We start from the raw sequence: 25,822 nt of genomic DNA on the forward strand, positions 1-25,822 counted from the left end.
AACCACTTAGAGCAGGGGTTCCCAACCCCTGGTCCGTGGACTGGTACCGGGCCGCGGCATGCCAGCAACCAGGCCACACAAGCAAAGCCTCACCCACGGGATGCAGGCAGGATACAAAACCACACACCCTCCGGTCCGCGGAAAAACCTCTGCACAGAACCGGTCCCTGGTGCCTAAAAGATTGAGGACCTCTTGCTTAGAGAGGACTTGTAAAGCACTGTGAGACAGTATATAAGTCCGCTATTGCTATTACTTTATTAAAAACATTAAAATGATGAAATTAACACCCCTTTTCCCCTATTCTGTTTTTGTTAAAATAAAATACTTAAGTTCATTTAAAGGGGAGCCTTAAATCCCCCAGCTTGGAACAAAAACGATTCAATCAAACCAAGCCTTGCCTCAGGGATGCACAGATGAGGAATGGCTGTTTTGGATCTCTCTCGCTCCACCCTCAAGGATCCCTACTTTTCATTTCTTCCCATAAATGAACTGTTAAGCTAGGTCTTCTTTCATTTGCATGAACGGGCTTGTGGTGTGTGTGTGTGTGTGTGTGTGTGTGTGTGTGTGTGTGTGTGTTTGTTTTAAGTGTGTCTGGAAGAGAGAAGGCGTTGTGCATTAAACTATCAAATAGCTTGATCCAAATTGCCCGAATAAATTTCCACTCTCAGCATGTCCCAACAGGATTCCCCCCTGTGCATTTGTACATGTAAGTGTGTGTGTGTGTGTGTGCATGTGTGTGTATTTGATAGAAATTAGGATCGTATACTTGTAAATGACTGGTGGAGGTGATTGAAACAGACAGTGGAAATAGAGTTCCTCCAGGTGTTGGTACCTAATAGTGCCATAATAGCTGTTGAGTCGCTAGGAGGTCTGTATTATTACAATGTAATCAGAATCCCGTTGCTATATACTTATTGTCTGACACTTGTGGAATTTTAAAAGCAATAACCTTCTTTTTTTAAAAAAGAAAAATCTCAACCTCATTATTAAAGTTATTTCCACCCGCTTCCCCCCCCCTCGACGGCAAAAATGCTCATTTTCAGAAGGCGTTTACCATAGTAAAACTTTCTCTTCTGGAAAAAAAGGAGTTGGATCCTAAAGCTGAGGATATGAAGCTTTGTCTGTTTTCTCTTCCTACTGAAGTCTCTTTTTCCCCCCTACTTCTGGTTTTGGGTGAGATGGAGGTGGAAACCGTTTGATGGGGTCTACGACAACTCGCCACGGCCAACTCACTGCAGCCGACTCACCACGGGCAACTTTTCCCCAACTTTTCTGGCACCGGGGACTGGTTCCGTGGAGAAAGGCTTTCCCATGGACCAGAGAGTGTGTGGTTTTGTGTGCTGCCCTATGTACAGTCACTCATGCGCTCGTGACCTCTCGCCTGGACTACTGCAACGCTCTCTACATGGGGCTGCCCTTGAGGACCACTCGGAGGCTCCAACTGGTACAAAATGCAGCCGCGAGAGTTGTGTTGGGAGTCTCCCGATACTCCCAGGTTACACCTCTGCTCCGTGAGCTGCATTGGTTACCAGTTGTCTTCCGGGTGAGATTCAAGGTACTGGTAATGGTGTTTAAGGCCCTACATGGCATGGGTCCGGAGTACCTTAGGGAGCACCTGCTGCTGGCATCAACTTCCCTCCGCCCTGTGCGTTCCCACAGAGAGGGCCTCCTCAGGGTGCCACCGATCAGAGAATGTCGTTTGGTGGCCCCCAGGGGGAGGTCCTTCTCTGTGGGCGCCCCGGAGTTATGGAATCGGTTGCCGGTTGAGCTCCGGATGGCGCCCGACCTTCGCTCCTTCCGTCGCAATCTGAAGACACATTTATTTGAACAAGCCGGCTTGGCCTGATGGGGGATGGGTTGGGTTTTTATTGTCATTTTTAATATATGTATTTACTGTTTTTAGCTTGGGCATATGTTTAATTCTTTTTAACTTTTGTATTTTTGTATTTTTTATATGTCTGCCCTGTTCACCGCCCTGAGTCCTTCGGGAGAAGGGCGGTATATAAATAAAATAATAATAATAATAATAATAATAATAATAATAATAATAATAATAATAATAATTATTATTATTATTATTATTATTATTATTATTATTATTATTATTATCTCATGGATGGGGCTTTACTTGTTTGTGCGGCCCGGTTGCTGGCATGCCACAGCCCGATACCGGTCCACAGACCGGGGGGTTGGGGACCCCTGGTCTAATGGTTAAGAGAAGGCCCTATCCCTGGGTGTCACCCGCCGGCAATCTCTTACCGGCGGGACCCTGAGCAGACCCTCCCTGTGGGAGCGCACTGGGCGAAGGGCGTTTGATGCCGGCAGCAGGTGTTCCCTCAAATACCCCGGACCCAGGCCATGTAGGGCTTTATAGGTGATAACCAGCACCTTGAGATTTATTTATTTATTTTTTACAAGTTTTCATTTTGCTGACTGTCTTTCCCTACTTGCTTTCTCATGCTTCTTTCCCCATTTTTGCAGAAATCTGTCCTGATTGACCATGGAATTCGACGTCTAACTTTTCTGGTGGCCCAAAAGGTATTTAGACCTCTTGATCTCCCTCAGTCGGCGTTTTTTCTATTTCGATAGCTTGCATGGCAAATCAGACTGATTTTTAATGGAAGGGAAAAAAAAATCAAATCAGGTTCACAGCTGATTTTGTTTTATTGGTCTCCAGCTATGCAATGGCTTTTCCGATACGTTGTCTGAAGAAAATTAATTGAGAATTGAAAATGATGACAATATTGTACGGCTTGTGATTTTTTCCCCCCCCTTAATTTACTTTTAATTTATGGACTAATTGCTAGTTTTGTTTTGCCTCTCTCCTTCCTCTTGCTCCTCATGCCATCGCCGCTTACATTTTGGCTTGTAAGGATTTCAGAAAGCAAATCAACTGTGAGGTGGACCAAAGATTTCACGTAAGTAGAAACATCATTTGTGTTTGAAATGAAGAAAAAAAAGAAACTTTGATTTTAGCTTTTGACATTTATTTATTTATTTATTTATTTATTTATTTATTACATTTATATACCGCTCTTTCCCGAAGGACTCAGGGCGGTTTACAGGGTGATTAAAAACAAAAATACAAAAGTTAAAAACAAATTTACAAAAATTATATTCGTCCCTGAACAAGTAAAACCCCAGTTAAAATTAAAATTAAAATTAAAATTAAAATTAAAATTAAAATAATTAAAATTAAAATTAAAATTCTCAGCCTGGGCCAGAGAGCTCGAAGAGCCAGGTCTTCAGGTCCCGGCAGAATGAACGGAGGTCGGGGGCACTCCTAAGCTCCACTGGCAGCTGGTTCCAGAGGGCAGGCCCTATCCCTGGGTGTCGTCCGCCGGCAATCTCTTACCGGTGGCACCCTGAGAAGACCCTCCCTGTGGGAGCGCACTGGACGAAGGGAGCTTGATGCCGGCAGCAGGTGCTCCCTCAGATATCCCGGACCCTCGCCATTTAGGGCTTTATGGGTCATCACCAGCAATTAGCTTAATCTTATAATAGAAATGACTAGTACTCACAATATAGCTGTCCTAAAGGTGCTTTTTCAAAAGGAAACTGGACTGTCTTTGTTTTTCCTTGAAGAGGTTTTGCTTTTCATCTAAGAAGCTTCTTCAATTCTGAAGCATCTTTGGTCCACAAGAAAACCAGCAGGCTCAGAGAGCACCAAAAATCCTACAGTTCAACCCTGAACTACAAATAAATAATGGTTGTTAAGTGAATCTGACATTGTCTTTGCTTGTCAGAAGGTCGCAAAAAGTGACCACAGGACACTACAACCATCATAAATATGAGTCAGTTGCTAAGTGTCCACATTTTGATCACGTGACCGTGGGAATGCTGCAACTGCAACTGTGAAAAATGGTCATAAGCCATTTTTCCCAGTGCCATGGTAACTTGGAACAGTGACTAAACAAATGGTTGTAAGTTGAGGACTACCTGTATGTTGTTTCATTTTATAGTCACACTGTCCCAGTGCCCCCTTTTTCACCCCATCCCTATTTTTCTTCCTCTTTCTTCAAAGTTTAAACTCTTTGTTCTGGAGTTTGTGGACTTCCTAGGATAAATCATGTATGAAATATATAATAAGTTATATATATTACACACACACACACACACACACACACACACACACACACACACACACACGTAGCCTAATAATTTATTATACATATACATATACATACACACACACACACACACACACACACACGTAAATTTTTAGATTGCTAACAAAGAATTAAAGGGAGACTGATATGCATTTCAAACTTATTTGTTTTCATCAGTCAGCCATACCCTTCTGAGATTCGAACCTGGGCTGATTGCACATTAGGCAGTTGTTTTAACCTCTAGGCCACAGGCTCTTTCTCACTTTGTTAGCTGAGAAGCAAGGGAGATATGTTTTTAAATGCTTGTTAACTATTTAGATTACCTTGATAGGCCCCAAACATGGGACAAATCTTATTTCCTGTTTCGGCCTAACCGAAGGCCATCGACAGGCAGTAGTCACAACAGTGACAGCTCATATTTGTGTAAATTTTAGATTGCTAACAAAGAATTAAATATATATATATATACATACATACATACATACATACATACATACATACATACATACAAACACACATATATATGCAAAAATTAACATAAGACCCGGTCTTATATTAATTTTTGCTCCAATAGATGCATCAGGGCTTATTTTCCAGTTAGGTTTTATTTTGGGGAAAACACAGTACTAAATGCGTCCATCTGGCTGATGATCTTTTCTGGGGCTTATGTTTTGGTGCGGGGCTTACATTACGAGCATCCTGAAAAATCAGGCTAGGCCTTATTTTCTGGTTTGTGTCTTATTTTCGGGGAAACACAGTATATATAAAAAGCAGAAATGTTCCTTACATGCCCAGGCCATCTCTTCTGGATTGCTTTGCCTGTGTCGATTGGCATCACCCAGCTTTTAAGGACGACTCTAAAAGCACATAACAGATACCAATCAATCAACGGCTTTAAGACAGGAAGCTGGAAAAGTATGGATAGCTTAAGTGAAAAGCAGGGGGCTTTAGAAAGTAGAAATTCGAGCAGTTTAAGAGAATAAAAATGGATAACTGGAGGGGGAAAAGAGAGAGCTTCTTTTTAATGCTTGTGGATAAATCCACAGGCCGTCGAAGAGCTTTGGGGGAATTCCTAAGCAAACAGCCGGACAGTAATAAGAACAAAAGAGTGACTGTGTCAGAGATAGGCCTTTTCTTAGCAAGGACATTAAGGTGGCAAGAAGTCAGATCAGACGATTGATCCATTTTATTCCGCATTGTCGCTGGCAGTCTTCTCCAACCTAGCAACATCCAAATACAGGTAGTCCTCGACTTACGATCACAGTTGGGAAGAGAACTTTGGCGATTAAGCAAGGCGGTTGTTAAGCAAGTTGCAACCGATTTTACAGTAGGGTGTTGTTGTTTTTTGCCACGGTTGTTAAGCAAATCACTGCAAATGTGATTTGAGTGAATTGAGTGACGATTAAGCGAAGCCAGCTACCTCCATTGACTTTGCTTGTGGGAAGGTCACAAATGATGATGTCTTGACTCCCAGACCATTGCAACCCTCATAAATACACGCCTGTTGCCAAGCGCCCAAATTTTGATCATGTGATGCTGGGACAGTTGTACGTATGAGGACCAGCCATATGTCACTTTTTTCAGTGTCGTAACTTCAAGCGGTCACTAAAGGAATGGTTTGTAAGTCAAGGATTATATCTGTATGCTAGGTTGGAATTTAGGAACTATTTGCTGAGACTTCTGGGTGTTCTGTACCAGCCTGCTACCGGCCCTGCAGCAAAAGCAGGGACGACCCCTTTACAAATGGCAAGAGGCTGGAATAAAGCCTGCCAAATTTATTCACATAAAACAAGAGCAAGACAAGACACCAACCATAAAACACGAGCTAAGACACAGGAACAATCCAAGCGGTTGCCTTCAGCAAACCAGCCCTCCCACACATTCCCCTTAAATACAGTTCAGGGCGTGGCCTCTCTGCCTCCTTCCGAGGTGCCCCATTGCCTTCCTCTGTTTACTCCTGACTGACTGCCTCCTACGTCGGGCGTCCTTGAACAGGGCCAGCTGTGGGTCATCTTCATCCACGCTGTCAGGCTCACACAGCTGGGTCTCCACCAGGTGGGAGGGGCCTTGCTGGGGGCTCTCATCAAGCTGTCCAATCCCCTCAGCAAGCTCTTCAACACCCCCCTCCTCCTCCTCTGAGTCGTCCGACCCAACTACCGAACCCACAGGCTGACCCTGAATCACAACACTGGGACTCGTTTCTAAAATATCAAGAACGTCCTAGAATTGAGGGAAGAAGGGGAGGTAGTTTCTCTAGAAATGGTCTGGATTAAATTTCATGACTTTCTGCGTACAGAAGACCTGTATCTCTGGTGGCTGATAATGTCTTCTAAAAGTAAAATAAGATTCTGGTCCTCATACGTCCACATTAAAGGCTGTTTAAAATTGGCTTCTACAAAATCAGTCGATGTTCACGACAGAATTTCAAGTTTTAGGAGAACAACCATCCCACAAGTATCCTTCAAGTTCTCCCTGTGTTTCTTCCTTTTCCCCTGGTTATTCGTTTCTTGGATCTTTTCATTTTTGAAATTTGGATACTCTCCCCCCCACCGCCCTTTCTCTGTCTCTTATTTCTTCCTTCCTTCCTCTCTCTCATAAGTTAGGTGTGCTGAATCTGTTCTTTACATCAGTGTTATGTTCTGTCTTTATGTCCTCCAGGTCGAATCTTGCTGGCACAATTTTCTAACTTTCGATACCGGTAATTCAGGCTCTGTGTGTGAGACCAGATTCCATTTTTTTCTCACTTCAGTTTTCTATTATGTAGTCTGTTTGCTTCTGATATTGCTCGCTGAATGAACCACACGCATTTTTCTAGAAGTCCAGGTCCTCTGTTTCTACCGTTTTGACAATCCAATCTTCTATTAATAGCACGACTTCCTCTCTTGATGCTGTATCAAGCCTCATCTTCCGTGTGCTATTGAATGTCTATTCTTCGACCGTTGTGTTTTTAGTAGGCGTGTAGACGTCAATGTTCATTGATTGATTGATTATGTGCCGTCATGTCATTTTCAACCACATAAGTAGGTTTTTCTCCATGAGGATCTGTCCCTAACCTGGTCCTTCAGGACTTCCAATGGGGGATTCATTGCCACTGTCACTGACTCCCTCCATCTTGCTGCTGGCCCTCCTTTCCTTCCACCTTTCCCAGCATCAGCGCTTTCTCCAGAGAGCTGCATCTTCCCACAATGTGTCCGAAGTAGGATGATTTTGAGCCTGATCTCACAGAAGGCCAAGGTGACAGCGGACTTTCTTCTCTTGGGTTTAGCCATCACAGGGTCTGAAAGGGACTGTCCCTTTTTGCAGTGAGGGATACTTCTCAGCAGATAGTGCCGCGGATACGTTTGGGCATCTATTTCAAAAGAATGTGTGCCTGGCTGCTGTTGCTTCCATAGTATATGTAGTATGCCTTTGTCTCTGTTCTTGGTCTGTTTTTCGGGAAAATGAGGGTTAGGCTTTTTAGCAAAACTATTATGCCAGGCGTTGTGCTGGTAAGCAAGTCTCTACACTTTGCACTTCAGAGAAGAGGAGAGGAGAGAAAAGAGAGGAGAAGATTAGAATTAGAATTAGAATTAGAATTAGAATTAGAATTAGAATTAATTAGAATTAGAATAGAAGCAGAACAGTGCAGGAATAGAAGAATGGAATGGAATGGAAGAGAACAGGGGTCCCCAACCTATGGTCCATGGCCCGGCTTGTTGGCCACTGGGCCCCAGGAATACCCACTCATGGTAGCACCGCTGCACAGGCACTAGCGCCCTCATTTGCACATGCACGGGGAAGCTAGCACTGCTGCCAACGTCAGGTGGGTGCCAGCGGCCCATTTGCGCATGCACGTGGGCATCAGCACATGTGCACCAGTGCACATGGCCCATTTGTGCATGATGTGGGCGCCAGCCCGCACGCCATAGGTGCGTGCAGCCACTTGCGCATGTGCCTGCATGCTAGCGCCATCACCGTGCACGTGCCCATTTGCGTATGCACACGTAGAGCTGCGCGCATGCACATTTCCCTACTGCTCTCTTTCCTTCTGGACCACCAAGCCACAAAGGTTGGGGAACTCTGGAATAGAACAGAACAGAACAGAACAGAACAGAACAGAATAGAATAGAATAGAATAGAATAGAATAGAATAGAATAGAATAAAATAGAATAGAAACAAGAACAGAACAGAATAGAAAAGAATAGGAACAAGAACAGAATAGAATAGAATAGGAACAAGAACAGAATAGAATAGAACAGAACAGAAACAAGAACAGAACAGAACAGAATAGAAACAAGAACAGAACAGAATAGAAACAAGAACAGAATAGAATAGAATAGGAACAAGAACAGAATAGAATAGAATAGGAACAAGAACAGAACAGAACGGAAGAGAACAGAACGGAACAGAACAGAACAGAATAGAATAGAATATTTATTTGGCCAAGTGGGATTAGACACACAACGAATTTGTCTCCCTTACAGAAGCTCTCGGTGCACTTGCAAAACGACAGAGAAAATAACAATAGTAAAAGTGCAACCAGCAGAAGGGAGGAATAAGAGGTAATAAAAGGATAAATACTACTACAGCCACACACTATGGGTTAGTATACATACACATTAGACAGAACCTAGTAGTCTTTTGTCAACCGGGAGAATTAGGTGTTCAGCAGAGTGATGGGAGAAGCGAAGAAACGGTCCCTCTGCCTCGTGGTCTTAGAACGTAACGCCTGTAATGCCGTCCCGAGGGAAGGAGTTGAAACAGTTTGTGTCCAGGAGATGAGTGTTCTGCTGATGTCTTCTCAGCCCTTCTAATCCTAAGCAGAGTGGCTCAGCCCTTCCAACTGGGTTCAGTCCTTCGTGTTTGCATTCCTATTCGTACTGGTACCGGACTATCAGTGTAACTTAGCGGCCTTGGCGTGGGCTGGTTTTGTGTTTTAATTACAGTCTATATAATTACTTCCCAGCATGTTGAAGTAATAGAGAGTTGGTTCAGCAGGCTTCCAATTTCCTCATCTCATTAGGCTTTTAACACGATTATTAGTATAATAACCAGCTATGATGATTTTCCCATGTAGCTTTTTGCATTCTCCAATTTGCAGGGTGTCTTGATTGGTTAATTTAGGCGAATTATTCTGATTGTCTTGATTATGGTTGGTTGATTAGAACACAGCAGGGGCATAATTCCTTCATCTAGGAAATCGGGGTGTCGTTTTTTTTCTTTCTTCCTTTCTTTCTTTGGATTTTGGTACGAAAACTCTGAGGATTTGTTTACTTCTGTGTCTATCCGTTTGCATTCCCCCCCCCCCGCCACACACACACACGTTTAATTGGATATTTGCCTGAAAATGCTAAACTGAAGAGCTTAAAAGAAAAAAAAGAGCAATCGGTTTAGTGACAGTATGCTGACAAATGCAGCAAGAAGAAAAAAAAGATTAGCTTTGAGCAACATCTGAAGAGCAAGAGACAAGAGTTTAGAAAAGGGACAAAGAACTAGACAAGATTTCCAGCTTTCTTCTCTGGATTCAGTCGCGATGGCTGGTCCAACATTTATTTATTTTTTTTATTTTAATTCCATTTATATCCCGCCCTTCTCCGAAGACTCAGGGCGGCTTACAAGCTTAGCAGTAGCCTTCATTCTATGTATATGCCTGCTTATTAGGGCTTTCACACACACCCCCAAGCGGCATTATTACAAAGTCAGCTTAATTGCCCCCAACAATCTGGGTCCTTTAGAAGGTCCTTGGTTAGGATACAATTAACAGAATAACAGAGTTGGAAGGGACCCTGGAGGTCTTCTAGCCCAACCCTCTGCTCAGGTAGGACACCCTATACCAGGGGTGTCAAACGCAATTTCATTGAGGGCCGCATCAGCATTGCGGTTGCCCTCAGGGGGCCGGGTGGGTGTGGCCTGGGTGGGTGTGGCCTACTGGGTGGGCGTGGCTAGAGTGCGTATGGCCTACTGGGTGGGCGTGGCCAGCTCTACATCGTTGGCATCAAGGGTGCCTATGGGGGCCTGGGCAGGAGTGGGGACAGATCTGAGGGTCTCTGGCAGAAGGAGGGTCTCTGGGCCAGGGCCAAGGCAGTGGGGGCTGTTCCCTCACTGTTTCCAGGACGGCTTCGCGAGCCACATGAAACCACTTCGTGGGCCAGATCTGGCTCCCGGGCCTTGTGTTTGACATGTCTGCCCTATACCATTCTAGACAAGTGGCTGTCCAGTCTCTTTTTAAAACCCCGCCAGCGATGAACAATCTACAACTTCTGGAGGCAAGCCGTTCCATTGGTTAATTGTTCTCACTGTTAGGAAGTATTTCCTTCATTCCAGGTTGTTTCTCTCTTTGATTATTTGCCATCCATTGCTGCTTGTTCTGCCTTCAGGTGCTTTGGAGGATAACGTGACCCCCCCTCTTCTTTGTGGCAGCCCCTCAAATACTGGAATACTGCTATCATGTCACCCCTATTTCTTCTTTCCTTTAGGTTGATCCTCTCTTCTTTGTGGCAGCCCCTTCGATATTGGAACACTACTGTCTTGTGTCCCGTAGTTCAGGGTTCCCCAACCTTTCTGGGTTGGCGGCCCGGTGGGAAAGGGAGGAGTATGCGCACACCATGCAAATGTGGCTGCAGGCGTGCACACGAAAGGGGCTGCGAATATGCGTACTCCACAAATGGGGCTGCTAGCGCTAGCACGAGGCTCACAGCAAGGCTAGCATCGGCACACAGCTTGTAGTGAGGCTAGCGCTGGCTCACAGCAAAGCTAGTGCCGGTGCAAGGCTCACAGCTCACAGCAAGGCTAACGCTGGCACGGGGGTGTGTGTGAGCGTACGCACACGCATGCGCACACTGGTCAGCCGTTCACGCAGCCGGGTGGCCAAGAGGCCACGGCCCGGTAGTGGACTGCGGCCCATAGGTTGAGGACCTCTGCCCTAGTCCTTTTTTTCCTTAAACTAGACGTACCCAATTCCTGCAACCATTCTTTATATGTTTTAGCCTCCAGCCCCCTGAATATTGCTCTTTTCTGCACTCTTTGCAGAGTCTCAACATCTTTTTTTATAGTATGGTGTCCAAAACTGGACGCAGTATTCTAAGTGTGGTCTTACTAAACGTTTAAATTAAAATTTAAAGAAAATGTTTAGTAAACGTTCAGCTACCTCCCAAAGGGAAACAGGGCTGCTAAAGAGCATCCTGTTGTGATTCAGGGTCAGCCTGTGGGTTCGGCAGTTGGGTCGGATGACTCAGATGAGGGGGAGGAGGGGGGTGTTGAAGAACTTGCTGATGATGGCTTTGAGGCTCCGCAGAGCCCCCAGCCAGGCCCCTCCCACCTGGTGGAGACCCAGCTGTGTGAGCCTGACAGCGTGGATGAAGATGACCCACAGCTGGCCCTGTTCAAGGACGCCCGACACAGGAGGCAGTCAAGTAGGAGTAAACAGAGGAAGGCAATGGGGCTTCTCGGAAGGAGGGAGAGAGAAGCCACGCCCTGAACTCTTTATAAAGGACTTGTGTGGGGAGGGCTGGTTTGCTGAAAGCAACCGCTCAGATAGTGTTTCAAAGCTCCGGTATCTTGGTTCATGTCTTGTTTGTTTTTGTAATAAATTTGGCAGACGTATTCCAGCCTCTTGCCGTCTGTAAAGGGGTTGCCTTTTCTGCAAGGCCGGTAGCAGGCTGGTACAGAACACATCCCGATGAGCCAGGAACTATGGCAGGGCACAATCCCATTGTTTGCAGAGCGAGCAAAGTCACATTGCATTGGAAGGGTCCTTGGAGGTCTTCTAGTCGAACCCCGTGCTCATGCAGGAAACCCTATACCACTCCAAACTCTATACTCCTTCCTCCTTTTATTTTTGGCATAACCACAACCCTGTGAGATGAGGTGAGTGGAGAGAAAGTGACTAGTACCAAGTTGGCTTTCATGCCGAATGCAAGACTAGAGCTCAGTCTTCTGGCGATTGGCCCAAAGTCACCCAGCCAGCATTCATGCCTAAGGCAGAGCTTGGACAGAGTCTGCTGGTGATTTGTCCACAGTCATCCCGTTGGCTTTCATGCCTGTTGTTGTTAGTTGCGAAGTCATATCCAACCCATCGCAACCCCATGGACAATGTTCCTCCAGGCTTTCGTGTCCTCTACCATCTTCTGGAGTCCATTGAAGCTCACGCCTCCTGCTTCAGTGACTCCATCCAGCCACCTCATTCTCTGTCATCCCCTTCTTCTCTTGCCCTCAATCTCTCCCAGCATTAGGCTCTTCTCCAGTGAGTCCTTCCTTCTCATTAGGTGGCCAAAGTATTTGAGTTTTAGCTTCAGGATCTGGCCTTCTAAAGAGCAGTCAGGGTTGATCTCCTCTAGGACTGACCGGTTTGATCGCCTTGCAGTCCAAGGGACTCGCAGGAGTCTTCTCCAGCACCATAGTTCAAAGGCTTCAATTCTTTGGCGCTCAGCCTTTCTTATGGTCTAAATTTCACAGCCATACATTGCAACTGGGAAGACCATAGCCTTGACTATACGCACTTTTGTTGGCAGGGTGATGTCTCTGCTTTTTAGTGTGCTGTCTAGATTTACCATGACTTTCCTCCCCAGGAGCAAGCGTCTTTTAATTTCTTGGCTGCAGTCCCCGTCTGTGGTGATCTTGGAGCCCAGGAAAATAAAATCTGTCACTACCTCCATTTCTTCCCCATCTATTTGCCAGGAATTGAGAGGGCCGGATGCCACGATCTTGGTTTTCTTAATGCCTAAGTCTTTCTTAATGCCTTGGTTTTCTTTCATGCCTAAGGCAGGACTAGAACTCACAGTCTCCTGGTTTCTAAGCCAGCACCTCAACCACTAGATCAGACCGGTTCTTTATGTCTTTTGGGGTGGCTGTGAATAACTAGTCAGCTCCTGATTTTCTTTAGGTTACCATTTGTTTTCAGTCATTTTTGATTTCAGACTTCATGGTGAGGTGGGATTACTGCTGAATTCAGTCCCTTTGAATATATTCAGGCATCTGAACTGCAATTTACATCATTTGATCTTAACATTTCCCCCCCTGAATGTTGCAGTTCAGCATTAAACGTCTCTTGGCTAGTATTATATCTTGGCTCCCATTCCAAAACATTTTTTTCAGGGCATCTTAAAATTAGAAAATAAAAATCCATCTAAAAAAGAATGACAGGGATTATTCAGTGTTTTCAGTAAATAGTGTAACTTTGGAATGGAGAGTAAGTTCAGTGGAGTAGAGTAAATTGCTTTAAAATATATCGATGTGAGATTAATGAGCAATAATAATTTCCCATACTAATTTTACTTTCTTTTCCAGAGAGAATTCCCTAAATTCTTCACATTCCGTGCCAGGGATAAGGTAAGGATTGATGTTTTTATTAAGTCTAATCAGACGGTGCAATCAGTCTTGATTCTCTCAGTAAGTTCCATAATCACTCAGCTGGATTCTATGAGTTGACCAGATTCATAGAGTTTAAAATCACATTGTGGCCTGGCGTGATGCGTAAACTTAGTTGTTGATCTTTGGAGAACCATGATTTATGGCTTAATGTACCCACAAACCTTGCTTATTCATAAAAACATAGCTTGGTATAATGTGCCTGCACCCTGGGTATGTTATTGAGTCTGTTTTTTTGTCTCTGTTGATGATTCTCCAGCTGCTGTGTGTTTTAGCTCTTGTTTTATTTGAATATTTGTTTATATTTTAATTGTTTTTAATGAGTCACCCAGGATAATGTATTTGAGATGGGCGGGTATATAAATTGAATGAATGAATGAATGAATCTGCTCAGTGTGTTATTTGAAAATCTCTGCCATTTTGACCATCTGATTGCTTTTATTTGACATGTTACAATTGAATTTAGATCATTATTCTTCACTATTGGTGGATACAAACCATGAGAGCTTCCGCAAATTCTTAAATCTTCCAACTTGGCCCTTTCTTTGATTAGTTTCCATCCATTGCTTCCTGCCCTGCCTTCAGGTGCTTTGGAAACAGGTTGACCCCCTTATTCTTTGTGGCAGCCCCCTAGGTAAATAAATGGATAAATAATCTAGATAAATAAACCTGCATTTATTTATTTAGGCCACTATTTCCTGAAGTCTTGACATTGGGTGAGAAACCTCAGTGAATGCCACGTTGTCTACCCTCAGTTCCGTAAAAGGTGTTTGCTTCCTTCCCAGTTTGAAGAGGACAGAATCTATCGCCACTTGGAACCGGCTTTGGCGTTCCAGCTGGAGCTGAACCGAATGCGCAATTTTGACCTGACCGCCATCCCATGTGCCAATCACAAGATGCACCTCTATCTGGGGGCAGCAAAAGTTGAGGCAGGAGCCGAGGTTACTGACTACCGATTCTTTGTCCGAGCGATCATCCGCCATTCGGACTTGGTGACTAAGGTGGGGATTCTTTTATTTGTGGTCCTGGGCTGGGATTATGAATGGGTCCCGGAAATGGGAGAGGAGCAAATGAAATCGCAGCAGTGTTTCTTGAATTAAAAAGGAGCAATGAAGGTGTTAAGGTCCCAACTGATGATCCCAACAAAGTAAGCACAGCCGAAACATTCCAATCTCTAATTGTTGTTGTTAGTTGCAAAGTCGTGTCTGACCCATCGCGACCCCATAGACAACGTTCCTCCAGGCCTTCCTGTCCTCTACCATCTTCTGCAGTCCCTTTAGGCTCACACCTACTGCTTCATTGACTCCATCCAGCCACCTCATTCTCTGTCGTCCCCTTCTTCTCTTGCCCTCAACCTTTCCCAGCATTAGGCTCTTCTCCAGTTAGTCCTTCCTTCTCATTAGGTGGCCAAAGTATTTCACCAATCTCTAATACAAAACTTTATTGAGTACAACATACTCGGCACTGATGAATAGAAAACCAGCTCTGGCTAAAATGGTGCCAGAACAGTCACTGAAAACCTCCCTTTCCTCCTGACAATGCAGATCACGTTCCCCAATTGAGTGTCAGACATTTGTTATGAGAAAAATCTTCAGTTCCCAGCCAAGGGTTTTCCGATGACTTTGGTTCCCATGCTGGACCGCTTACAGCTGCGACGAGCACCCCAATCATTCCCCCTTCCCCCTGAGTCTGTAGGCAAGCTAAGAAACAACAGTGCTTGAAGCAGAATAAAGCTTCTTTGAAGTTTGACAGAAGAGATCTTAAGACCTGCCGGCTGTAGTATGGGACAACACACCACAGCCAACTTTGCCGTGGGACAACTCACCGCAGGATAATTTAATAACTCAATGTCATCGCTTAAAAGAAATTTAAAAATATTTTCATTTTTGTTCATTCACATTTCATTCCATCCCTCCTTTGGCACCTTTTCTTTAATGATTCTATTCCACCCTTTCTTTGATGTTAGGGTTAACTCTTGTCCCACGGCGAGTTGTCCCACGGAGAGTTGGCCGTGGCCAACTGGCCGTGGCGAATTGTCATAGGCCCCGCTGACTGAGATTCATCCCGTGTTAGGACAATGGACGAACATTTTTAAAGCCATGTGTGAATGCTGCAAAACATTGGCATGTTTTTGCACTGACAATATAAGAGACAGCCTGTTATTTTAATTGCTGCATTTGGGAGGGAGAAATCACCCGGAAGTTGTGATAAGATTGCAAAAAGCCACATACAGAATGGGAAGTGAACCCTCATATGTAAAACTAATTGGATAATGTGATTTATGACCTGTAGATAAGGGCGGGGATTGTGTGTGTGTTATGATGGGTTTGGGGGGGAGGAGATTTCAGATTCTGGCATCCCTCCATGAGTGCCGATGTTTCGTCTCATTACTAAGACTTTTTAGATAAATAATATGCCTGCAATCTGTTTGATTTGTCTTATTCATCGGAACCATGACACCGTGTTTTAAAGAGAGGGTAAATAATGTGTTGATAGAAGTAGTCATTGTTGTTTCAAAATGTTTTTTTTAAGCCTCTGATAGTTGCATGGAAGCGGGAAGTGGAATAAAAATATGCAAGTGGGCAGGGTCAACATTTGCAGCTTTGGTTCAGTTTTGGAGCAAATAGATAATCCTCAATTTATCACCATTCACTTATTAATGGTTCTAATTAACCACAGCCTCCCAAGCAGCCAGTTGCAATCTAAATTCCAACTTAAGACTGTCTCCCCACCTCTGCAGCCATGTAGTTGCAAATTAGGGGCTTGGCAACCAACTCGCATTTCTGACCAGTGACAGAGTCCTGCAGTCATGTGATCAAGTTCTGCGATATTTTTGGCCAGTTTCTGGTAAAAAGTGCCACTGGTTAAATTGGATTTGCACTTACCATATGACCATGATTCAGTTTACGATCATACGACTTGACTTACAACCATTGAAAATATGGTCAGGAAAACATTTCGGGTTATTTGATGACTCATCTTACGACCACAACAACTTAACAATGGAAATTCCTATCCCAATGGCAGTCGTATGTCAAGGATTACCTGTACCTTAAACTTTGAGGCTTACAGCAGGACAGATGTTGACTTTAAAGGTAGTCAGGGATCAAAATTTCCCCGACGCAGCCAAATTCCTTCCAATTTGCTTCTGTGAATCTGAATCAGCCTTGAGAAAAACATTCCAGATGGTCCTCAACTTACAACCACAACTGAGCTCAAAACGTCTGTTGCTAAGCAAGACTGTTCTTAAGTGAGTTTTGCCCCATTTTGCGACCTTTCTTACCACAGTGGTTAAGTGGATCACCGCAGTAGTTGTTAAGTGAATCTCCCTTCCCCATTGACTGCTTGCGAGAAGGTCACAAAAGGGGATGCCGTGACCCTGAGACACTTCAGCCGTCGTAAATACGAGTCACTTGCCAAGCATCTGAATTGTGATCACGTGAACATGGGGATGCTGCTGTGGTTATCCGTGTGAAAAATGGCCTCAAGTCCCTTTTTTCAGTGCCGTTGTAACTCAAAACGGTCGCTAAATGAACTGTTATAAGTCAAGGACTCCCTGTAGCCAGCACTTTTATTCAGCTCCTGATCTTCTTTAGCAGGGGTGTCAAACTCAATTTCATTGAGGCCGCATCAGCATTGCGGTTGCCCTCAGGGGGCTGGGTGGGTGTGGCCAGGGTGGGCGTGGCCTACTGGGTGGGCGTGGCTAGAGTGCATATGGCCTACTGGGTGGGCGTGGCCAGCTCTACATCGTTCGCATCAAGGGTGCCTATGGGGGCCTGGGCAGGAGTGGGACAGATCTGAGGGTCTCTGGCAGAAGGAGGGTCTCTGGGCCAGGGCCAAGGCAGTGGGGGCCGTTCCCTCACTCTTTCTAGGATGGCTTTGCGGGCCGCATGAAACCACTTCGCGGGCCGGATCCGGCCCCCGGGCCTTGTGTTTGACATGTCTGTTCTTTAGGGTCTTGGGTCACTCAGTTGATGAATTTATTTTCCCAGGAAGCCTCGTTTGAATACCTGCAGAATGAGGGGGAGCGTTTGCTTTTGGAAGCCATGGACGAGCTGGAAGTGGCTTTCAGCAACACAAATGTGCGCACTGACTGCAACCACATATTCCTCAACTTCGTCCCTACAGTTATTATGGACCCTTCAAAGGTCAGTTCTTCTTCTGTCCCTGATTTTCACCCTCTCTGCTTAGGCAGTGTCAAAAAAAAAATGTAGCGCAGTTGTTACGCCAAAAGAATTGCAAAACAAATGTCCAGGCAGGAATCTCTTTTTTTTTAAAAAAATGTATTATTTATATCTCACCTTTATTATTTTTAAAAGCAACTCCAGCGGTGAGAGTGAGGGAGGGCAAGTGACTGGCCTATAGTCACCCAGCCGGCTTTAATGCCTAAGGCGGGTCTAGAACTCACAGTCTCCTGATGATTGGTCCAAAGTCACCCACTTGTCCTTCCTGTCTAAGGTAGGACTAGAACTCACAGTCTCCTGATGATTGGTCCAAAGTCACCCACTTGTCCTTCCTGCCTAAGGCAGGACTAGAACTCACAGTCTCCTGATGATTGGTCCAAAGTCATCCACTTGTCCTTCCTGCCTAAGGCGGGAGTAGAACTCACAGTCTCTAATGATTGGTCTAAAGTCATCTAGCTGGCTTTCATGCCTAAGGCAGGACTAGAACTCAGTCTCCTGATGATTGTTCCAAAGTCACCTAGTTGTCTGTCCTACATGCCTAAGGCAGGACTAGAAAACCCAGTGGTGATTGATCCAAAGTCACCAGCTGGCTTTCATGCCTAAGGCAGGACTAGAACTCACAGTCTCCCGATGATTGGTCCAAAGTCACCCACTTGTCCTTCATGCTTAAGGCGGGACTAGAATTCTGGTGCCTTAACCACTAGGCCAGGGGTAGGCAACCTTGGCTCTTTTATGACTCGTGGACTTCAACTCCCAGAATTCCTGAGCCAGCCATTCCTGAGGAGAAAGGGAAAGGTTTCCAAGCTGAGCCATGCTGGTTATTTTAATGAAAATCTTTATCAGTGTTCTAAGGACTCTTTTCAGCTGAAAAGTGGGACTCTCCCCTCAAAAACAGGCAATCAATCAATCAATCAATCAATCAGGAATCTAACAATTGCACTGTCTCGATACTGTGAAAAGAGCTTCTTGGGAACAGAGACCGTTTGAGTTTCTGAGAGAACACAAGTTCTGCCTTCCAATTGCCTTGTTTTTAATATGCACTATTTACCAAACAGCAGTATATTCGAAAGTTTAATAAAATGGCAGAATAACAGGCCTCCGAGCAGTAATCCCCGAGTTGATTTAAGGTGCGCTTGGCAGCAGCAAAACACACGGCGTGAATGCTGTTTTTGCACATACAATTTTGCCGTTAATGTTTCTCTCCCCATTAAGACTGCCTGGATGGGGAAGTGAATTTGTGTGACGTCCTCCCAAGGCAATACATTCCCCCATTCCCTCTTGTGCCTCTGCACATACACACATATGCACAATTACCCACAATCTTACACTGAAAATCAAGGTGACTAGTTACAATTGTGGAATCAAATGCAAGACCTCTCTCCCCCCCCCCACCCGACAAAAAAACAATAATCAAGTCTCTCTGCAGTATTTATTTATTTATTTAACAGTGTGCAGTGGAGGAGTTTCCTCCAGCAGATAATAGGAGGGACTCCTTGAACCAGCTTGGTCGAATGGTTTGAGTAGCAGGCTAGAAACCAGGAGACTGTGAGTTCTAGTTCTGCCTTAGCCGTGCAAGCTGTTTGGATGACTTTGGGCCAATTGCCAGGAGACTTGAGTGTTCTAGTCCTGCCTCAGGCATGAAAGGTGGCTGGGCAACTTGGAGTCACTTTTTCAGTCCAACTGACCTCACGGTGTCGTCGTTTTGGGGAAAATTAGGTGGAGGAAGGAGTAGTGCACGTGTTTTGTCGCCTTGAATCGTTTATGAAAACAAAACAATAAAGGTGGGATATGCATAAATAAAATAGAAATAATTATATTCAAAAGGGGGCACTCGTATTTATTCATTGCAAGAGAGGAGGAGAAAATGAAACAGTCATACATAGGCATTGGTGACAGATGTTATAAGCATAGGTAAAGGTAAAAGTAAAGGTTCCCCCGCACGTGCGTGCTAGTTGTTTCCGACTCTAGGGGCCGGTGCTCATCTCCGTTTCAAAGCCAAAGAGCCAGCGCTTGTCTGAGGACGTCTCCATGGTCATGTGGCCGGCATGACTAGACGCCAAAGGCGCACGGAACACTGTTACCTTCCCACCGTAGTGGTCCCTATTTTTCTACTTGCATTTTTACGTGCTTTCGAGCTGCTAGGTTGGCAGAAGCTGGGACGTGTAACAGGCGCTCACTCTGCTACGCGGCACTCGGGATTCGACCCGCCAAACTGCCGACCTTCTGATCGACAAGCTCAGCGTCCTAACCCTCTGAGCCACCGCGTCCTTATAAGCATAGATATTCATAATTAGCAAGCCTCAGGTTATTTCCCTGCCTTTTTACTGTTACTGTCTTCAAGAAAGAGTGATTGTGAGAGGTCCATGGTGTGCTCTGAGCTTGATTGTTTTCTTGCAGAGGTTTCCTTATCAAACTAGGCAACATCATTAGTGCTGGGTGGATAAGGGAACCTCTTCAAGAAGGCGACTAAGCTCAGAGAGCACCGAGGACCCCTCATTTCAATCCTGAGCTACAAATATTCTCTTCTCTAAGAATTATTGTCTTAATAAAAAAGCACATCAGTTACTGTTGCCATAGAAGTTTTGATAAACTTACTGAGAACCAAGCACTTCAAGGCTGTCTCAATTAGCACACATTCTTTCTATGTTTCGGTTTTGCTAACCGGCTCCCACTTCTCCTCACACAACCACGTCTTAGTGCACGAATCCACATTAAAGCTTCTGCAACAGCCTCTGTTTCCGCGGTCAAAAACTGCTTTTATTCTTAGAGAGCTGCTTCTCGTATTCAATGGGAATTTGCCTCTCTATCGTTTAATCAGGGATCTCCAAGACATGTGAACTTCAACTCCCAGAATTCCTCAGTTGGCCATTCCGGCTGAGGAATTCTGGGAGTTGAAGTCCACAAGTCCTAAAGCTGACAAAATAGATAGTCAAAATAGATTTAAATCAGGGGTCTCCAACCATGGCAAGTTTAAGACATGTGGACTTCCACTCCCAGAATTCCTCAGCCGGCTATTGTGGCTGAGGAATTCTGGGAGTTGAAGTCCACAAGTCTTAAAAGTGGCCAAAGTTGGAGACCCCTGATTTAAATCCAATCTTTGGTATCCTGAACTCCAGAAGAAAAGCCAAGAGGTCTTGGATCTTCTGGCTGAATGGCCTTGCAAGCTTTGTGTGGTTTATCCTCATCCTCGCCTTTCACTCGATTTATTTTTGTTCCCCATTGTGGCTCAGATCGAGGAGTCTGTTCGGAGCATGGTTATGCGCTACGGGAGCCGTCTGTGGAAACTTCGAGTCTTGCAAGCTGAGCTGAAGATTAACATTCAGCTTGCACCCAGCGGGAAGGCTATCCCGATCCGGCTGTTCTTGACCAACGAGTCCGGCTATTACCTTGACATAAGCCTGTATAAAGAAGTGACGGATTCCAGAACTGCACAAGTAGGTCTCCATCAGATGAATGCAGAATTATCATTGGAAAAATGTTCCTCTTTTAATTATGGCCTCCTTATCTGTGGCTATCAGCTCCCGGTTCAATACAATAGCCCTCGACTCATTGATTTAGTGACTGTTTGAAACTGCAATGGCACTGATTTATGACCATTTTTATACGACCAGCTGCGGCCTCCCCACGGTTGCACGATCAGAATTCAGACGCTTGGCAACTGCTTCATGTTTATGACGGTTGCAACATTGCAATATCCCAGGGTCATGTGACCACCTCTTGTCCCTTTCTGGCGAACAAAGTCAAGGGGGAAGCCAGCGGCGCTTAAGGACCCGTGTTACTAACTTAACAAGGGGAGCGGTCTACTTGACAACTGTGGCAAGAAAGGTCGTAAAGCGGATCAAGACTCACTTAATGACGGTCTTGCTTAGCAGTGGAAATGTTGGGCTCGGTTGTGGTTTTAAGTCAAGGACTAACTATACAGGGATTCCCCAAGCCACAACCAGCCATTCATTTAGCGGCTGAAGGGACCTGAAAAAAAAGTGACTTATTTATTTATTAAATTTGTAGGCCGCCCGCCTCCCTTTGGAAGCGAAGGCCAGGTGGGGTCAGATCTTTGCTTTCTTTGACATTCGCTAGCAACTGCCATAACCAAGGGGAAGGGGGCATATGGGAAGGGAAGAGTGCTGGAGATGTGAAAGAATGCTGTGGGAATCGGGGAGGGGGGGTATGGACGTTAACAGGAACTAGAGGTGCCAAATCTAGCCATCTTCCTTCCTTCAAGGACGCTGGCCCTGGGAAAGGAATTTACAATAGCGCCTGAGACACTGGGATCTCAAAACATGGGAACAGAGCGTAATTGGACTATTCTCCCAGGGGAGGACTGGCGATTGCTTTCAATATGTGATTTTCGTGGGGTTTTCCTTCAGAGCTTGCCTCCCTCACGCTGCACTCAACTTTTTCTTTAACACCTGTGAAGTCGAGGGTCGTTCTTTCCTAGGGAGCAGGCTGGGGCCAGTTTGACAGGTGGCTTAAAAAGATGATAAAAGTGAGAAAATGAGAGCTGGTCCTTACAGCATCCCCATGGATATGACTGTCACAGCATTCCCATGGCTAGTGTGATGAATATTCAGGCTCTTGGCAACTGGCCTGTATTTGCTAGGTTGCAGCATCCTGGGATCATGTGATTTGTGATTTATGACCTTCCCAGCTGGCCTCTGACAAAGTCAATGAGGGAAGCTGGATTTGCTTAACATCTACCTCAGGGGGTCTTCAAACTTGGCCCTTTTATAACTTGTGGACTTCAACTCCCAGAATTCCTCAACCAGGCACGCGTGACTGGTCATTCCCTCATTCCCCTGGTCTACATGATTCACTTTACCAATTGCAGCAATTTACTTAACAACTCTGCCCACCCCCCCAAAAAAAGGTCATATAATTGGGTGCAACTCACTTAGCGACCGTATTATTTATCAATGGAAATTCTGGTCCCAGTCGTGGTTGTAAGTTGAGGACTACCTATATTGACTCAAGTTGTTACCTGCTTTCCCGATCTGTTGGAATATATTTCCCAGGATTCTCGGCTAACTGAAAGCTTAAAGCTTGTAGAAAATATTTCTGGACATAGAGTGTAGCTGAATCCAGACTGAGGGATTAAACAAAAAAAAATCATGATGTTCTGACTTAATCCTGGATGTACATTCTCTTCTTTTCAGATTATGTTCCAGGCTTATGGTGATAAGCAAGGTCCCTTACATGGGATGCTGATCAATACTCCTTATGTGACGAAGGACTTACTCCAGTCAAAGAGATTCCAGGCCCAGTCCCTGGGGACAACCTACGTGTATGATATTCCTGAAATGTTTCGACAGGTAAGGACTATGGAAGGTGTTTCTACTCTCCTAGTTTGGGTTGAGCTCCTGTTACTTGCTCCTGGCATATAAAATAAGCGCTGCTTGACCAGGGTCTACAGGATTGTTTGGGATGCTACACATCCTCTTCACAAACTGTTTTCCTTGTTACCTTCTGGGAGGAGGGGGCTTCGTGGTACCCGAAGCAGAACATCCGGAATCAGTCACCGTTTTGTTCCATACAGCATCAACGTTGTGAACTCCCAAGCGTCCTCTTTCCACGATGTATTCAAGATGGACAGTGATTAATATTTATATGTTGTTCTTAGCTGCGAAGTCATGTCCGACCCATCGCGACCCCATGGACAACGTTCCTCCAGGCCTTCCTGTCCTCTACCATCTGCTGGAGTCCATCTAGGCTCACGCCTACTGCTTCAGTGACTCCATCCAGCCACCTCATTCTCTCTCGTCCCCTTCTTCTCTTGCCCTCCATCTTTCCCAGCATTAGGCTCTTCTCCAGTGAGTCCTTCCTTCTCATTAGGTGGCCAAAGTATTGGAGTTTTAGCTTCAGGATCTGGCCTTCTAAAGAGAAGTCAGGGTTAATCTCCTCTAGGACTGACCGGTTTGATCGCCTTGCAGTCCAAGGGACTCGCAGGAATCTTCTGCAGCAATATGTATATGTATTTATATGTAAAGGTATAGGTATATATCTATGTATGTATAGGGCAGTGGTGGTGAACCTGTGGCACACGTGCCAGAGGTGGCACTTAGAGCCCTCTCTGTGGGCACGCACGCCATTGCCGCAGCCCCCTCCTCACCAGCAGCCCTTCCAGAGAATCGCCCCTGAGCAGTGCAGCCAAGGACATGGCAGCCGGGCAGCGGAACAAGACACTGCACTCATGCCCCATCGCATGCAGATGATGATGCGGAGTGTGGGCATAGGGAGTGGTGGCCATGGCACTGCTCGGCTGCCTGGGCGATCTGCAGTAGGTAGTGGGTGGCCCTGTGGGCGGGTGGGGTGGGGGCAGGGGTGGGGGCGGGTTTGGGGCACTCGGTCTCTAAAAGGTTCGCCATCACTGGTATAGGGCATGTCTATATGTGTGTTATGTATGTGTACCCTTTGGAGAGCAGGCAACAGAATTTCATTTTTAATGCGTGCCAGTGTGCCCACAGTAAAAATTGACAATAAAGGTTATCCTGTCTGTCTGTCTCTGTCTGTCTGTCTGTCTGTCTGTCTGTCTGTCTGTCTGTCTGTCTATCTATCTATCTATCTATCTATCTATCTATCTATCTATCTATCTTATTTTTTTAAATCCCATTTATATCCCGCCCTTCTCCGAAGACTCAGGGCGGCTTACAAGCTTAGCAATAGCCTTCATTCTATGTATATGCCTGCTTATTAGGGCTTTCGCCCCCCCCCCACAAGCGGCATTATTACAAAATCAGCTTATTGCCCCCAACAATCTGGGTCCTCATTTTACCTACCTCGGAAGGATGGAAGGCTGAGTTAACCTTGAGCCTGGTGGGACTCGAACCTGCACTAATTTCAGGCAGCTGGTGTTACTTAAGGAGGCATTAGCCCACTGCTCCACCAAGGCCCACCTAGCATTTTGAAAGCATGCAAATGCAAGCAGATAAATAGGTACCACTCTGGTGGGAAGGTAACAGTGTTCATCTAGTCCTGCCAGCCACATGACCACGGAGAAGCTTCTTTGGACAAAGCTGGTTCCCTCAGCTAGGAAATGGAGATGACCACCCCACCCCACCCCCAGAGTTGGACACAGCTGGACATGGGAAACCTTTCACTTCTTTAGTTTTAAACTTGGGAGAGATGGAGAAATACCCTGTCTCCAATAATGCTCTATCACGGGGGTTCTCAACCTTTTCTTCACGGCCGACCCCTCCCCCCTTTAAATACCTTTTGTGGCCACGCACCATGGCCATGGAACCCCAAGATTTAATTCGAGATTTAAATCACAACATGTTTTCAAGCCTCTGCAGACCCCCTGTGATGACATCACATCCCCCCCAGGAGTCTGCAGAGTACAGATTTGACAACTATTGCTCTATCCGATATATTTAGAACCTGAATATGGGCGGCCAATAAATTTTACAAATGTTGACAAATAAGGGATGCATTTCCTCCCCCCCCACCTCCCCAAATGTGCAAGGTCAGAATGAAGAAGTAGGTTTTACTTTGTTGGATTTGTTGGATTTCACTGAATTAAAAAGGCAGCACATTGTTAAATGCATTCAGAATTCGTTCTGCCGTAATTATTATTTTTTCAGTCCCATGACAAAATACAATTCAGCAGCAGGTTTTGGAGGGAGAGGTTACCCGGAGTCCGAAGGCATTAAATTTACGCTTTCTACTTTAATCTAGGTTGACGGAGAACAAGCCATGATATGCAACCCACATTTGATTTTGTCCCAAGTTCAGGCTACAGAATCTTAGTGTCTTGTTACAGCGGGAGATCAGCGGGATTAGAAAAAATAATGAAAGGGCTAACAAATAAGGGACGCGGTGGCTCAGTGGGTTAGGACGCTGAGCTTGTCGATCAGAAGGTCGGCGGTTTGGCAGGTCGAATCCCGAGTGCCGTGTAACAGAGTGAGCACCTGTTACTCATCCCAGCTTCTGCCAACCTAGCAGTTCGAAAGCACGTAAAAATGCAAGTAGAAAAATAGGGACCACTCCGGTGGGAAGGTAACAGCGTTCCGTGCGCCTTTGGAATCTAGTCATGCCGGCCACATGACCACGGAGACGTCTTCGGACAAGCGCTGGCTCTTCGGCTTTGAAACGGAGATGAGCACCAGCCCCTAGAGTCGGAAACGACTAGCACGCGTGTGCGGGGGAACCTTTGACTTTACCATAACAAATAAGCAAAACCTTTTTTC

At 45.4% G+C, this 25,822-nt stretch overlaps 1 protein-coding gene across 3 annotated transcripts in view; it reads left to right on the forward strand.

Moving 5' to 3' along the window:
• Window positions 1-25,822, forward strand: part of ACACA (acetyl-CoA carboxylase alpha) — a 284,404-nt gene that overhangs the window by 152,142 nt on the left and 106,440 nt on the right. For all 3 annotated transcript variants that reach the window (XM_083379642.1, XM_083379643.1, XM_083379644.1), the window contains 7 exons: window positions 2,482-2,538; window positions 2,874-2,918; window positions 13,375-13,416; window positions 14,241-14,456; window positions 17,448-17,603; window positions 20,870-21,073; window positions 22,793-22,948. In XM_083379642.1, the coding sequence (XP_083235768.1) occupies window positions 2,482-2,538; window positions 2,874-2,918; window positions 13,375-13,416; window positions 14,241-14,456; window positions 17,448-17,603; window positions 20,870-21,073; window positions 22,793-22,948 (876 nt within the window). The remainder of the gene's footprint in view (window positions 1-2,481; window positions 2,539-2,873; window positions 2,919-13,374; window positions 13,417-14,240; window positions 14,457-17,447; window positions 17,604-20,869; window positions 21,074-22,792; window positions 22,949-25,822) is intronic.

The sequence above is a fragment of the Vipera ursinii genome (assembly GCF_947247035.1).
Source record: "Vipera ursinii genome assembly, chromosome: 1".
In the NCBI taxonomy this organism is placed as follows: domain Eukaryota; kingdom Metazoa; phylum Chordata; class Lepidosauria; order Squamata; family Viperidae; genus Vipera; species Vipera ursinii.